Source organism: Monopterus albus, unplaced genomic scaffold (genome assembly GCF_001952655.1).
Source record: "Monopterus albus unplaced genomic scaffold, M_albus_1.0 scaffold93.1, whole genome shotgun sequence".
NCBI classification, from domain to species: Eukaryota; Metazoa; Chordata; class Actinopteri; order Synbranchiformes; family Synbranchidae; genus Monopterus; species Monopterus albus.
Window position 1 is genome coordinate 1,740,328 of NW_018127973.1, and position 15,500 is coordinate 1,755,827.

The 15,500-nt window shown below is 39.9% G+C and overlaps 1 protein-coding gene across 13 annotated transcripts in view; it reads left to right on the forward strand.

Annotated features, from left to right (window-relative positions):
• The window catches only part of LOC109964876 (metastasis suppressor protein 1-like), a 59,951-nt gene that overhangs the window by 34,949 nt on the left and 9,502 nt on the right, over positions 1-15,500 (forward strand). For 12 of the 13 annotated variants that reach the window (XM_020608458.1, XM_020608462.1, XM_020608460.1 and 9 more), the window contains 7 exons: positions 3,910-3,994; positions 5,397-5,488; positions 5,771-5,845; positions 7,909-7,920; positions 11,859-12,016; positions 12,338-12,445; positions 12,534-12,631. In XM_020608458.1, coding sequence (XP_020464114.1) covers positions 3,910-3,994; positions 5,397-5,488; positions 5,771-5,845; positions 7,909-7,920; positions 11,859-12,016; positions 12,338-12,445; positions 12,534-12,631 — 628 coding nt within the window. The remainder of the gene's footprint in view (positions 1-3,909; positions 3,995-5,396; positions 5,489-5,770; positions 5,846-7,908; positions 7,921-11,858; positions 12,017-12,337; positions 12,446-12,533; positions 12,632-15,500) is intronic. The other variant, XM_020608457.1, reaches the window with a different exon arrangement.

Genomic DNA, 15,500 nt, shown 5'->3' on the forward strand with positions numbered 1-15,500 from the left:
TGGTGTGTAGCTAAAAACATTCTCACGACCTCTAGTACATGTCGTGACTTAAACATAAGAACATATTATGGCTAAGGCTACAGTTATACACGTCATAATAATAATATTAAACACCCTGTCTGCTGACAGTCATCAACTCTTCTCTCTAGTTATCCTTGACCAGATGTACCCTGTAGAAACTCATAAGCATGACTAAGCATTTAACAGTCTAACTAGACATCCTGTCTCCACTAAACATTTCTAATACATAAAGTATCTATCCAATATCTATCTGACTAAAAATATCTAACAATAGTTAAATTTTCTGCCACCAGAGGGGAAACAAAGAGAAGACCTGCTCTCTGTAGAAAGGGGGAGCAGGCAGTCTGGAACCAAGTGCTATGTTTGATGGCATCATATGTGCGTGACGCTATCACCGGTGTCTCAAGTCTACATGTCTCTCCGCCTCGATCTGTTCTTGGCTTTCTCTATCTTACAGGTCAAAGCATTCCTGATGTCACGAACACATTGATTGCAGTTATTACTCATGAAATTCACACACATAAGAAACATACTAACCAGTTTTGCGTGAAGTGAAATAAATGCTTGAAGAACCCACAAAGCTACATCAACACATACTGTATCTCCCATGTTTTTGTTTTGGCTTGTAGATTAATGGCACAAAATTTACGTTACAATTGATGCAGAGCAATGCTGCATTGCACCTTTGGTGTGGAATGCTGGCCTGCTGTCTGAATTCACAGGCTGGCTCCCGATTATGCCACGATTACCTTGACCTCTATGAACAGCACAAGGGCAGGATATTGGCAACTCTTTGGAATGGCAGTAGTGTGGAATCTCATTGTAAAAATGACTTTTGTCTCTGTAGTGCCTTCTCCCTTTCACTGAGCTGTGAAAAACATAGTGGCTAACACTGGTCTTTTAGAAAAGCTCATGCCCAGACACACATTTCACACAGGGTAGTGCCAAAAACATCTTGTATGCAGCATGGTGTATGCATTCTTGCAAATGTGTTGTTTTTAATATGTTCCTACTACCATAATTTTGTTTGCTATTCAATATTGTACCAATTCCTCCCGTTCTTTAAGGATTTCCTGCTTAAAGAATTTTTTTGTTGTAGGTAAAATCAGCAGCCTCCTGCTGTACATGTGTTTTGTCTTACCTCTAATAGTAAAAGACAGTTTTCTATGTGTGCTGTGATTATGAATGTGAGTGGGTGTGACTGAGTGACAGCTCTGTGCTTCTCTGCATGCAGCAAGGACTGTGTTGACAGCAGAATGGCTCACTCTGTTGGAGGGCATTCACACTTCACATCAGATCATCACACACACACACACACACACACACACACACACACAAAACCCATGAACACTCTTTTACACTGAACAGAATGTCACAAGAACTGCATACAGTTTCATACAAGATTTCTCTGTTCTCACTGTCTCATGTACACAACAACGCATGGAGACATATAGTCGCACTGTTTACAGTTTCCTGTTTTTTGGGGTTTTTTTTTCATACATTGGTCATGAAATAAAACAGTCATGATCTTTCATTTCTTTATTTAACACACCCATTGAACATTCATAGTGATGGTGGAAAAAGTAAAGACAACATTGTTTTATTAACTGGTTCAACCACTTTTGGCAGCAATAACCTCAAACAAGTACTTCCTGTAGCTGTGGATTAGACCTGCACAACGTTCAGGAGGAATTCTGGACCGTTCTTCCTCACAGGACTGCCTCAGCTCAGCCATATTCTTTGGACGTCTGGTGTGAATAACTCTTGAGGTCATTCCACAGCATCCCTATTAGGTTGAGGTCTGGGCCACTCAAAAAGGTGGATTTTGTCTCTAAAGCCATTCTGTAGTAGATTTGCTTCAAAGTTTAGGGTCTTTGTCCTGCTGCATCACCCAGCTTGTTCTGAACTTCAGCTTGCAGACAGCCACCCTGACATGATCCTGTAGGATACCTTCATAAACTTGGGAATTAATATTTCCCTCCGCAGTGGCAAGCAGTCCAGGACCAGAGGCAGCAAAGCAGCCCCACATCATGATGCTGTCTCCACCGTACTTTACTGTTGGAATGATGTTTTCTTGCTCTTTTTACACCGTACGTAGTGTTGTGTATTCTTCCCAGACTATTCTACCTTTGTTTCATCTGTCCACTGAACACTTTCCCAGTAGTGTTGTGGAATGTCGAGGTGGTCTTTGGCAAACTTCAGGCATGCTGCAGTGTTGTTTTTAGAGAGGAATGGCTTCCTTTGTGGTGAACTGCCATGGATACCATGCCTGTTAACCAACCTCAGTGGGTCCTTCAAGTCTTTAACTGTTACTCTAGGGTTCTTTTTTTACCTCACTGAGCATTCTGCATTGTGCCTTTGGAGTGATCTTGGCGGGGTGCCCACTTCTATGGAGAGTGGACACAGAACCAAGTTGTCTCCATATATAGACGATGTCTAACTATGGACTGAATATCTGAAGTCTGTGAGATGACTGTGACCCCTTCCAGCTACATGCAAATCAACAACTCCTGATCATAGGTCTTCTGAGATTTCTTTTTGTGAGGCATGGCTCACATCAGCTGATGCTGCTTGTGAATAGCACACTGACAATGTTCGAGTGCTTTTATAAGTCAAGTTTTAAACCGGTAGTTTTAAACCACTCCTCTGCTCTTGTTTCATTGATTGGACTCCAGGTTTGCTAACACCTGACTCCAGTTGATGTTTAGTGACATCATAACCCTGGTGTTGCTGTTTCTTTTTCCACCATCACTAGAAGTATTAATGGGTGTGTTCAATAAAGACATGAAAGATCATGATTGTGTTTTATTAGCTTAGAAATATAGTGTTTGTTGATATTTCTAACTTTGGTGAAGATCAGATCACATTTCATGACCAATTTATCCAGAAATTGCAAATAGTGCCAGTAAACACACACACACACACACAGTAGCTTACGTCCCACAGAGAAAGTCATACCAAAGCCAGAAAGTACTTCTGTCAATCAGTGTCAAGTCCAGGCTGCAGCCCTCCAGTGGACAGCTACTGTAGTTAGCCTGTGTGAAAGAAACTGACACTAACCACTAGCCAAGACTCCAGCTCCAACTTCCCATCACTTCTCTTGACCTGAATATGTGTGCTGTTTGTTTGAGTCCCAGAGTTTTCAGCTACAATGGAGAGAACTGCATCAGTGGTTCCTTCTTAAGGATGTTTCTTTTAGAAAATCTACAGAGAAATGTTTGTTCAGTATTATGTTAATTATTTACAGCATGAGATGTTTATAATATGCCATTCTTCAGTACAGGCTGAAATGCCTGTTTTCATTCAGATTTTACACTAAATATACAGCAGCCTACAGGAGGTACAATGAATTATGAATTCTTGTCTTATGAGTGTAGTTGCATGTTTTCATATAGGAAATAATTTTTTAAAGCCTGCAGTCTTCATTTAGCTCTGTGGATGTTTTCCATTTACCCTTGTAATGAGAGGTTCTGAGAAATTTTGCAGCTGCAGTCCTAAAGTAATGATCATTTAACTCAAATTGCAGCAAACTGTGTTTTGCGAATGTCACTTTTTGATTGAACAATGTGCAATTAGTACCTAAATCAGACCTGTTGATACAGCAAGTGTGACCCAGTTGGATTTCTCTTTGTTTTCACTTTCATGGACATCAGTGTCACTTGGGTAAAACCTGAAAAATGTTTGTTACAGTCATGGTCATATAGTGAAATTGCACCTTAAGCCTTTCTTTCTGACCTTTCTCTCTAGCCCTCTTCCTGATGTTAAAACATTAACACTTTAATGTTTAAAGTTTAACTACTGCTAATATTAAATATACATTGTGATACTGAAGTTTGACTGCAAATAGTAATTTTCTTTCTCACTTTTTTGTTGTTGTTATATTTTCAGGTGGGACCAGAGACATTGGATCAGCGTTGACCAGGATGTGTATGAGACATCGCAGCATAGAGGCCAAACTCAAACAGTTCTCCATGTAAGGAACATTAGAGTATCCTCAACCACAGTACTTCTGATTTACCAGCATACAGGATCTGATGATCTAGCCATTATTTAGTGTTGGTGAATGTTTGAATGGGTTGAAAAAGCAACTGGGTGGGAGTGATTTAATTGGGGGTTAACATGTCAGTAAGTGCCATCATGGTGGTTTGCCAGATCTGAAAAGGGAATATTACCGGAAAGGTTTTATGATTTTTAGTATGTTATAATGTGGTTTTTGAGATATGATTTTTTTAAAATTTGGATTACAGAGCACTGTGATTTGGCTAAGTTTATTTCCCCTTGTAGTGTTTCCTTTATTAGTAAATCATTGCTGTTGTACATCGACATAAGCTGTTCCTCTAGCAGTGCAACTCCAAGAAACTGATTGGTTATCTCGCCATATCCTCCTTGTGTGACCTTTTGTGTGTGTGGGCGAGAATACCCTTTATCATGGAATGCTGAAAAAGAGATGATTTGTCCAGCAACACAAGCGTCTGTAATGTCCCAGGGAATTCACACAACACATCCCCCTCTCACTCTCTCTCACACACACACACACACACACACACACTACATAGACAAGGGACTCTTTAATTCCGATTAGCATTTCAGTGGAGATGCCACTTCCAGTGACACACACACACACACACACACTTTGGAAACATGTCTGCAAGAGGGAGAAATCTAATTTTAGTTTACTGTATTCAGCCTGCAGCTGCCCACCATTCACACTCGCAGCCTCTTAAACACACAGATAGACTGGCACAATTGGATAATGATTGACAGTCATGCAAAGCTTTTACTTCCTCCTGTGACATGCAGTCAGACATAAGCAGACTTGTATTTCTCACAGTCAATGTGGTTTTTTTCCCCTTCTTTCTGTCTGTTAATGATTGACAGAGAAGACCAAACATGGTACAGACAGAGGCAAAGCAAAATGTATTACTATAACACTTTTCTAAAGAAATTGTTAAAAAGTGCTGTGTAAAAAGAAAAAAGATGCAAAGTTAAAATAGGGAATTCCTAATAATCATCATTCTAAATAAGAACACATAATACTATAACAAAACAATACAGACAATCATGATTCTAAAACAGCAACCATAATGCTGCAATAATAGTCATCATTACAAGCTTAATTAGCAAGTACAAGTCCAATCAGTTCAGAAGGACAAACCAGACCTAATGCCTGGCTACTTTACTTACTTAATCACTTTTTGATATGTGTATATTTAATTGTTTATCCAGATGGTCAATAAAACTTATTTCAGAATAGCTTGTAAGGCCAAGCATGCATTTAGCATTTTTAAATAATTTCCAACAGTGGCAAGTTAGTCTTGAACATGTACTTAAAATGATTTAACTGAACAAAAGTGAGTAACCTGTTGTTTTTGCAGGGGCTTCCTGGAGGGCCTGATCAACCCACTACAAGAGCAGCTGGAGGAGTGGAAAAGAGGAGTAAATACTTTGGACAAGGACCATGCTAAAGGTACATAAAAGAACACAAGAAATACTCATATCCAGAAACTTCACATCAAAACATATCTTAATTACTTTAAAGCAATGTAAAGTGCCAGTTTTATTTCATCTACCCTGTTCAGTACTGTGTTAGTTAATTATGACTTTAAACATAGGCTGACATTCAGCTTGTTGTACTATATTAGTTTGGTCTTTTGTCCTATAAGATATTGCTAAGTGCATGAAAAACTGTGCCTTAACACATGTTCTCACACATAGTTTAACTTTTTAAAACTTTGTCCATCTGAACCAGAGTATAAAAGAGCTCGACATGAAATTAAGAAGAAGTCCTCGGACACGCTAAAACTTCAGAAGAAAGCAAAGAAAGGTAAAACAATCTCTTCTGCTTTAAAAACAAATGTTAAGGTGAGTAAGCAAAAATAATACTGCAAAGTGCAGTTAATCTGCTAACGACAGAGACAAATGTGGTACTTACAGACTAGTAAATCAGAGAATGAAAACCAGAGGAACTTCACACTGCACAATACATAGGTACTTATTATCTGCCATGCAGACATAAAAACCAGCTTAGCAAAGGGATCATAAGTTTAACAACTTGGAGCATTGCCTGCCAAACCAGTGAAAAATATCCATCTCGAGTTTCTGTTAGAGGATTAGTTCAGATTCAGTTCTTGGGAAACAAAGAAGTTAAGTGTTTTTGTTGTTCACAGCTTAATCAGGAAATATGAAACTTGATTCTTTTGAACCCCTCACACTAAAAAAGTTAGCAGTTCACATGTATTTCAAGCGAAGTTAGGAAATCTTTGGCTTCTCAAAAGGTAGTCACTGCTTTTTTTTTAGATAATGTTTTTCTGCCCACAACTAGCCAGACATAACAAAGGTGTGGTTTTCATTGAGTATTTTGCAATAATCATTTTTAGATGCCAGCACAGCTAAGATTAGAAATCTCTGGTCTTCTTGCTGTATCAAGTAGTGACATTATTATTGTGTATTATTTCAATGCTATAATAATTTTTACAGTGAACTTGAATTTGATCCTGGTTTGTGTTTGGGTTTAGGTTTGTTTCATTTAGGCTATATGGGTTTAAAGACTTCTATTTGCAAGAGGTCAATGCAGGACTGAATTAAAAAAATCTGACCAGTGAGATCATAAAACATGTCCTCAAAAGGATTTTAGAAACAACATGACAAAAAAAAGCTCATCTTTTATTTCAAATAGGGGAGAGGGAAACTGTTCCAATTGTGTATTTGACACTTTTCTTAGACAGCAGTGATGTATGTGTGTTGTATATAGAAGATGTTTCTGTACTGATTAGACATGTGCAGATCTAGTAAGGCTAAACATTGCCTTACTTGGTAGCACTCAGTGAGAGTACAGGGGCTGTTTCCCTTTGCAGATCGCTTGGCTCAGGTTCTACATATGCACTCACCTACCTAGAGAAAAAATACCATGCATAAAAAACTGAATTAGATGAACATGTTGCCAGCATATTTTGGGATAGTTTTTGAATCAGTGAATGTCTCCCATTTCTAAACTCAAAAGTTGTTCAGGAAAAAGGTACAAGAAACCTAAGCAAAACAAAAACATCTATTGTTGTTCTTACTCCTGTTATACAGTAGATTTAACTTATACTGTACATTGTGATTATTACTAGTACTTCTCCAAGACTTGTCGCACAACTATCTGCATGACTTTATCATTGAACACTGTTGGCTAAGCACAAGACAGAGCATACAATTTGTCAGCACTAGGATTGTTATGTTTCTCTCCTTGTTTTCATTTATGAAATATCCAGCAAAAGGGTTTGTCTTGATGTATTTGAATTCACTTACACATTGATCAGTGTACCAGTGAGAAAGACGGCACCAGCCTTAATGCTGTGTTCAGATGTTCAGTCTTTTTGTTAGTATAGATAAAGCAGCACATCAGCATACTGCTGGTATCAGATAATGTCAGCTTTGAAAAATAAAACCTGCTGATATTTGGCACTTGCTGTACAACTGGTAATGTGACTGTTAATAAAACTGCCAATTAGTGCAGCTGCCAAAGTATCAGCAGAATCAAAGGATGACGGTCTTTGACTTTCCTAAAGGTTTCACTACTTGAACAACAGCGTTTCTATAAAGCTTATAGTCTGTTGTTGTACTGAGCTCTACTAAGGCATACAAGCATTCATTTCTCTCTTACTATTGTTTGATTCTTAGTGGAAAATTGGTATGCCGTTTAACAAACATAATGGCAAATTGTTTTGCTTTTATATTTTCTTCAAGTATTACAGTACTTAAAAAGGCAACCAGACACACAAAGCTACACCTTTATGTGATGCATTGGTGTTTAGTGCTGGCACTCTGTCAGTTGACTTGAATCTTTTTCTTCTCCTTGTCCCCATGTGGTTGTGATACCATCCTCCGCCTTATGCTGCACTGCAGCTGATACTCTGGGTAAGTCAGTTTGTGGACTAGACACACTGTCAAGGTTGCTGCTTACACTTCAATGCTGATCCCCACATATCTTAGTTGCATTGTGCAGAAGCCATCAAATACAGTATATATTTTATGCAAACAATAACTGCATTCTAAATATTGGCATGCTCTTTTATTTATTTTTTTTTTTTTTTACAGCTATGGCAACTGTTTTTGACAGTTTACATTATGGCTGCTATGACATATTATCACATTAAAATAGTCTGAACCTTTGGTCTTCAGTTAGTCTTCACTGAATGAAGACCCCTCCTTTCTTTTGTTGCCTTCTGGCTCCTCTCATTCACCGTCTATAGGTTAGAGGCTCCATGTTGGTAAGCACCTGAAACAATGAAGCATTATTGAAAAGGAAATTGAACAAGAACAGAGGTTCAGGACTGTAACTGAACCTGGGCTCTGATCCACTTGAGGACTGAAACTGATAAGAGAATTCCTTCACTGAATCAGTATCACAGTGATGTTAACAATATGGAGTGGTGTGGAGGTGAAGTGGAGACTTCATGAGACTAGAGACACTTGGGTCCTAAGTGATCCAGTGGTCGCCTCCCTCTGTTTTACTGGTTCAGTTTGATACTGTTACATTTATTTTTACAAATTGTCTTCTTTCCCCTTAAGTATGGTCCATGCTGGCACATTTCTTTTTTCTTTGCATACACACACACTGTCCCACCTACAGTATTGCCAAAATCGATTAAAAAAAAAACTGTTGCCAATACACCAAACTTTAACTTCTTACATTATATCATTATGAAGTCTGAAACTTGAGGCCTGATATTAGGTTTTTAACATGAAACTTTGAGATAATGATTAATTTGCCAGTACAGCAAAGTTTTAACTATCCATCTACTGAGCATCTGCTGTATAGCGTTTTGTTTACAATTATATTATATATCTGTGCAGTAAAGGCTCCTTGTGTCTCGCACACACGTATATTAGAACTACTTCTCACTAGCTCACTAGTGACATTAACCTATGAAATCTTTCTGAATCTAACAGTTGACAGACATACACAGACAGGGCATCTACAGTGTCAAACAGTAAGAAAAAAATATACTAAGTGTGAATTTAAAAAACTATTTACAGAATGAGTCACAAGCACACTGAGCACTGAAATAGGTTGTTAAATTTGTTAGGGTGGCTTTGTTCACAGTAGTCTGTGACCACTGACCTTCTGTTTGTTTGCGGTTGAAGAGAAGGAGGAAGAAGCAACGAGGGCCTTGTCATTCACGTAGGTAACACAGGCACAGACGCACAAGTTACGGCCCACAGACCAGGAATGTGGACAAACCAAGGAACGGCCCACAGCCGGGACGCAGTCGTAACATAACAGACACTTAAGCTACGCTCTAATAACCTCCCTACCACAAGTTGACATCTCGTGCTAGAATGCGCTTGCATTGTCTCAGTGCATACTTGTTCCTGTGTGTGCGTGTATGCAACTGTCTCCACCCCTGTAATTATACTATAATTTTTATGACAACACATATATCTGTTTCAGTCTAATTGCTTTGAATTGTTTGAATATTAAAAATATTTTTCAGTCAGTCTGCGGTGAGGTTGACAGTAGTATATGATGTTTAACCCAATTTGGTCAGTTTCCACATAAGCCTTTTGTGTATCATCAGTGTATGTATCTTTAGAATTTGTGATCTGATGATTTTTAATGGGCACAACTCAAATTTCACTTAGCCTTAAGGAAGGTGTTTTTAATGTTTTTTGACTTCATATAGTCAAGGTTTAATAAACATCGAATTACAAAAAAAAAGCCTTAGTGATGGGGGAGTTTTCTGCCATTTGTGGAGAAGACCAACTTTTTTTTACCTAAATAAATGAGTGAAAGTATAAGGTGCTTCTTGACAGCTTAGCTTGCGACACTGATTATGATAAGCTACTCATGAGCACTAACAGAACAGCACAGGAAATATTTAGCTTTCCATCTGTTCTGGACACAGTACCTGAACATGCAGTAGTGTCTTTCCAAAGTCACTTTGGTTATGTTGGTAATGCAGTCTGAAGTATGGGAGAAAACCAGAAAGCAGTACTCTCCCCTCATTTTACTGCATGCCAAGGGGACACCACAGCATTGCCAGCTTTGGAACTTGAAAAGCTGCTTTTCTGCATTGAGGCCAGCTAAAGCATAGTTTAAAAAGATTAAGAACATTAAAATAGTCAAAGAAAACATGCCTTTGATGTGAAAAAATATTTCAGTTGCATTACAACTAAACCTACTTTTACTGAATGTAAGTCATTGTCATTGCAAGGTATTGAGCATCTTGTCATCGTTTGCATTTCTTGTGTTGTATATATTTTTTATACAGTTAAAACCTTTATAGATGTGCTTGATACATTCTTGTTTGCCTTATGTTTCCATAATGATTGATCATCTAATTGTAACTAGCGATAACAACATTATTTGGCACCTCAGCCTAGGCTACAGATATTTTCTGTGAAAAAAGACTTGTTTTGCCTGGAAGGAAATGAATAATAATTCTGCAGTGGGAGCCCGAACTAATGAACGAGACCTGTCTAGTCCATTCAGGTTCAGTCACACAGCCAGCTCTCCACAAAGCCTTGTAAAATGTAATTGTATATCAGTATAAAAAGTTGCCTTTCGATCTAAAAATAGATTCTGAAACTCGACTTTTTAGCCTGGCTTCTGTTATTGGTTTGTCGTCAAGAGAAGACATATTACACTCATATGTTTTGCATTTGATGTGAAGATAATGTGTCTGTGTAACTCCATTCATTGCTTTACTACTGATTTGCATGATACAGGACCATAGGACCTTGCGTCACATGTTTTAACAAAAAACAGTTTTCTTATCTTTGCCCAGACATAAGAGCAGACAGAAAGACCACAGCCTTGTTTAGTGTGTGGGTTTAACCTTGATGTACCAAAATCAAGACTGTGTATGTGTATGTTTGTGTTTAAGTGTAGTTGGAGTGGTTAGGTAATGCCTTTGGTGCTCTCTGTATATTGTCCTGGGCAGTTGCCAGCCTTCCTGTCACCATAAAGAACTCAAGAGGGCATCTCTCTCTCTCTCTCTCACACACACTCACACACTCTCACACACACACACACACACACACACACACACAGAAATACATATAGACACATATACCTATGCACTTGAAGCACAAAGGCATCACAGAAATACATATAGACACATATACCAATGCACTTGAAGCACCATGGCACGTAATGCTGATCAGCAGGACAACCTTGGGATTGTCATTGCCTTCAAACATTTTGGGTTTTACATACACCTATTCAAATACACGTATAGACAGCACAAGGACCAGATGGTTTTGTAGATACCTCGCACTCTTGTCATTCATGAAAGCGCACACACACACACACACAGTCTCTCTTAACTCTGTTTGGAAACACCTTGTGTTCAACAAAGAGCAGTGGAGTGACAGTCAAACAAAGTTCACACTTTTGTGTATCTCGCTGTAATAAATGAAGTCTTCCAAGATAAGCAACACATTAGCCTAAAGGAGATAACCTTGCCAACTCTGAACAAGAGACTGTGTCAAGAGTGGCCATTCATGCAGAGTGGTTGAGACATTCAAATACTAGCAGTGTCCACAGTGAAAAGATAATGTGGAGAAACGGTGACAGTCAACCAACACCAGAGAGAAGTGATGAAAATTAAAAACATCAAATGCCACCAAATGTTTTTTGTTGTTACATGATCTTGTTTATGACCATTAAAACATTTGTCAGTACCATAAATCTGTGCTTTTTAGTATTGATGTTGTGAAGCAGAATATTGTCTTTTGGGTTTCCCAGTAACTTGATTTTTAGACCAGCTGTGTTTCCTTATGAGTTGGTATTTTTTTGTAATGATGTATATTTTCTTTGTGTGTGTGTGTGTGTGTGTTTTGTTTCCAAGGTCGAGGTGATATCCAGCCCCAGCTGGACAGTGCCATGCAGGATGTCAGCGATAAATACATTCTGCTAGAAGAGACAGAGAAACAGGCCCTGAGGAAGGCTCTTATAGAGGAGAGACAGAGATTCTGCTGGTTTGTAGCCATGCTGCAGCCTGTAGTGGTGAGTACAACAGGACACAATGACAGAAATGGGTTTTCAGGAGGCACCCATGGAAAACAACAGTCTGCTGTGAAGCCACCTCTCTCTGTAGTGTCTCTTTTTGTCTTTGTCCCTCAGATTGGAAAGCCTTCTCATACTCTTATCTGTCAAAATACTAATGTTTATTTTTTCTAAAGACAATCATTAATAAGCCTTATTACATTACACCTGCCACCTGAATGACTGTTTTCACTGTTGTGTAAACTCTTTTATGAGAACATTGTACCACCCAAAAATGATCTCTGTAAATATCTCTGTTCTTTATGTCCTTTGTTCTTGTAGGATGAGGAGATTTCTATGTTGGGAGAGGTCACCCATCTCCAGGCCATCTCAGATGACCTCAGAGCCCTGACCTCTGACCCGCACAAGCTCCCCCCCGCTAGTGAACAGGTCAGGAAAAACAACAAAGATGAAACCATCTGTTAGCAACCAAAACACACCTATGACTAAGTATGACTAATATTTTTCTGCCTTTCAGGTGATCTTGGACCTGAAGGGCTCAGATTTTGGTTGGTCATATCAAACCCCACCTTCATCTCCCAGCACCACTATGTCCAGGAAGTCTAGCATGTGCAGGTAGGTTTCTACAGCCGGTCTCATGACTCCTAACCACAAATTAATGAAATGAGAGGCTTTGATTTTCAGGTACACATTTACCTACTGTACCCAAAAACCTTTTTATAACCCAGTGTGCCTCAGAATGTCATATTAAGTTATTTTGCTCACCCATTTCTAAGATCTATGGAAATCTGTCCTGTAGATTCCATCAGTGGTTATGAGTCTTCTTTAAAGACAGTTTACATTAGTGCAAAGGGGTGGAGAACAAGGACATTCAGTTGTGTCCAAACTATGTCTGCCACCCAGTGGTGAATATGAGCTCCAGGTTCTTTCTTAGCTTCTTGACAACAAAATGCCCTTTTTGTGTCATAGCTGTTCAGGCTAAGTCTTCTGTCCCCGCTTCTTGTATGTCTCACAATTTTTCCTCAACTGATGGTGTAAGGGAAAAAAATATGCTTGGGTTTTGCATTGCTTTGCATTTGTCCTGTCAAAATTGTATAACTTTGGCTTTGAGGTTGTGGGTCTTTAACTGTTTAGAACTTTAACTTGCCTGTGCATTATGAAAAGAATGTGTAAAGGCAGCTAAGATGGGTTTTTTTCCTTGGTAGGTAGGTAGGTACTTTATTGATCCCTCAATGGGGAAATTTCAGCAGCAATGGAGAACAACATACCATGAGAAACAAACACCACACACATATCTTGATGAACAAATTTCAGTACCTCAATCAGCAATAGAGAACAGACACCATAACACCATGAGAACAAGCACCGCACACATCCTCATAAATAAATAAATTCCAAGTACTCAAAAATAGACAGAATCAAGTATTTGAATAATCAAGAACAGAATTTACATATGTGCATATTAACCATGCATTTTACCCCAGGATTTGAGTATTGCAGTTGACTATTGCATAGTCCCTCATACTTTCACCTAGCTTATCCCTGCAGTGATGTATTGTACAGTCTGATTGCTGTGGGGAGGAACGACCTAGGGTAACGCTCCTTCTTACACTGGGGATGTAACAGTCTTGCGCTAAAGGAACTCTTCAGAGCCTTACTGTGTGGTGCAGGGGATGGGAGGGGTCGTGCATGATGGATGTTAGTTCTACCAGCATCCGTCTGTCTGCCACCTCCTCGATGGAGGACAGACCCAGCTCTCTTGACCAGCTTGTTTAGTCTCTTTCTGTCCCTGTGGGTGCTACCTCCCGCCCAGCCCACAGCAGCGTAAAAAACAACAGATGCCACTGCAGTGTCATAAAATGTCTGAAGGAGTGCCCCCTGCACACCAAAGGACCTCAGTCTCCTCAACAAGTGGAGGCGGCTCTGGCCCTTCCTGTACAGGGCATCAGTGTTTTCAGTCCAATCCATTTTGTTGTTGAGGTGGACCCCCAGGTATTTAAAGGTGTCCATAATCTCAATGACTGAGCCCTGAAAGCTCACCGGAGTGAGTGCTGGTGATTTCCGCCGGGGGTCAATCACCATCTTTTTAGTCTTACTGGTGTTCAGGACCAGTCGATTTTTCTCACACCATTTCACAAAGTCCGTAATGTTAGGTATTTTTAGTCAGATAGAAATTAGATAGATACTTTATGTATTATAAATGTTTAGTGGAGATAGGATGTCTAGTTAGACTGTTAAATGCTTAGTCATGCTTATGAGTTTCTACAGGGTACATCTGGTCAAGGATAACTAGAGAGAAAAGTTTATGACTGTCAGCAGACAGGGTGTTTAATATTATTATTATGACGTGTATAACTGTAGCCTTAGCCATAATATGTTCTTATGTTTAAGTCACGACATGTTACTAGAGGTCGTGAGAATGTTTTTAGCTACACACCACTTAATCAACAGACACACACACATTGATTTGCTTCGTGTTTTGACTACTGCTATGACCAGCTGCAAAGCTGGTAACAGAGATGTCTCGGTTGACGTTTCTGTGTAGTATGGGGCTAGCCCAACCGAGGAGATATAATGTATAGGCCTGGTGGGTTCAGGGCTTTTTCATTTTTCATCTGCCTGCGTGCAGTTTGGAGGTGCAAGATACCTGAGCGTGTAATGTTAATTTTACCTGTGATCCTTTGAATAAATCAGCACTGTTTTGAAGTTACTTGGACTGTCTGTCTCTCAGAGTCAGTATGGTAAAAAGTACCAGGTACAACAGCAACAACCCCCCTATATTCCCGCTCATCCCCCCGATACACATCCAACAATGGCAGTGTCATCGGAGAACTTTTGTAGGTGACAGTGGGGGGAGTTGTACTTGAAGTCCGACATGTAGAGGGTGAACAGAAAGGGGGAAAGCACCATCCCCTGGGGTGCCCCCGTGCTGCAGACCACCACGTCCGACACAGTCACGCAGCCTGACAACTGAGGTCTGTTTGTGTGAGGTAGTTAATGGTCCATGCAGACAGGTGTTGGTCCACACCTGCCCCCTCCAACTTCCCCCTCAGCAGTGACGGCCGGATTGTGTTGAAAGCACTGGAGAAGTCAAAGAATATAACCCTCACCATGCTTCTGGGGGACTCCAGATGAGATAGGGCTTGATGCAGCATGTAGATAATGGCATCATTACCCTGATGCCACGTCGATATGCAAACTGCAGCGGGTCCAGCGCTGAGCTCACCTGGGCATGGAGGTGGCTGAGAACAATCCTCTCCATGGTCTTCATCAGGTGGGAGGTCAGGGCAATGGGTCTGTAATGTTCGGCTCCTTAGGATGAGGTATTTGGAGAACCGGGACAACACAGGGTGTCTTCCATAGGGCTGGGACTCTCTCCAGGCTAAGACTCAGGTTAAATATGTACAGGACCACCTCACTGAGCTGGTCTGCACACTCCCTGAGGACCCTTGGGCTGATGTGGTCAGGGCCTGTGGCCTTCCTG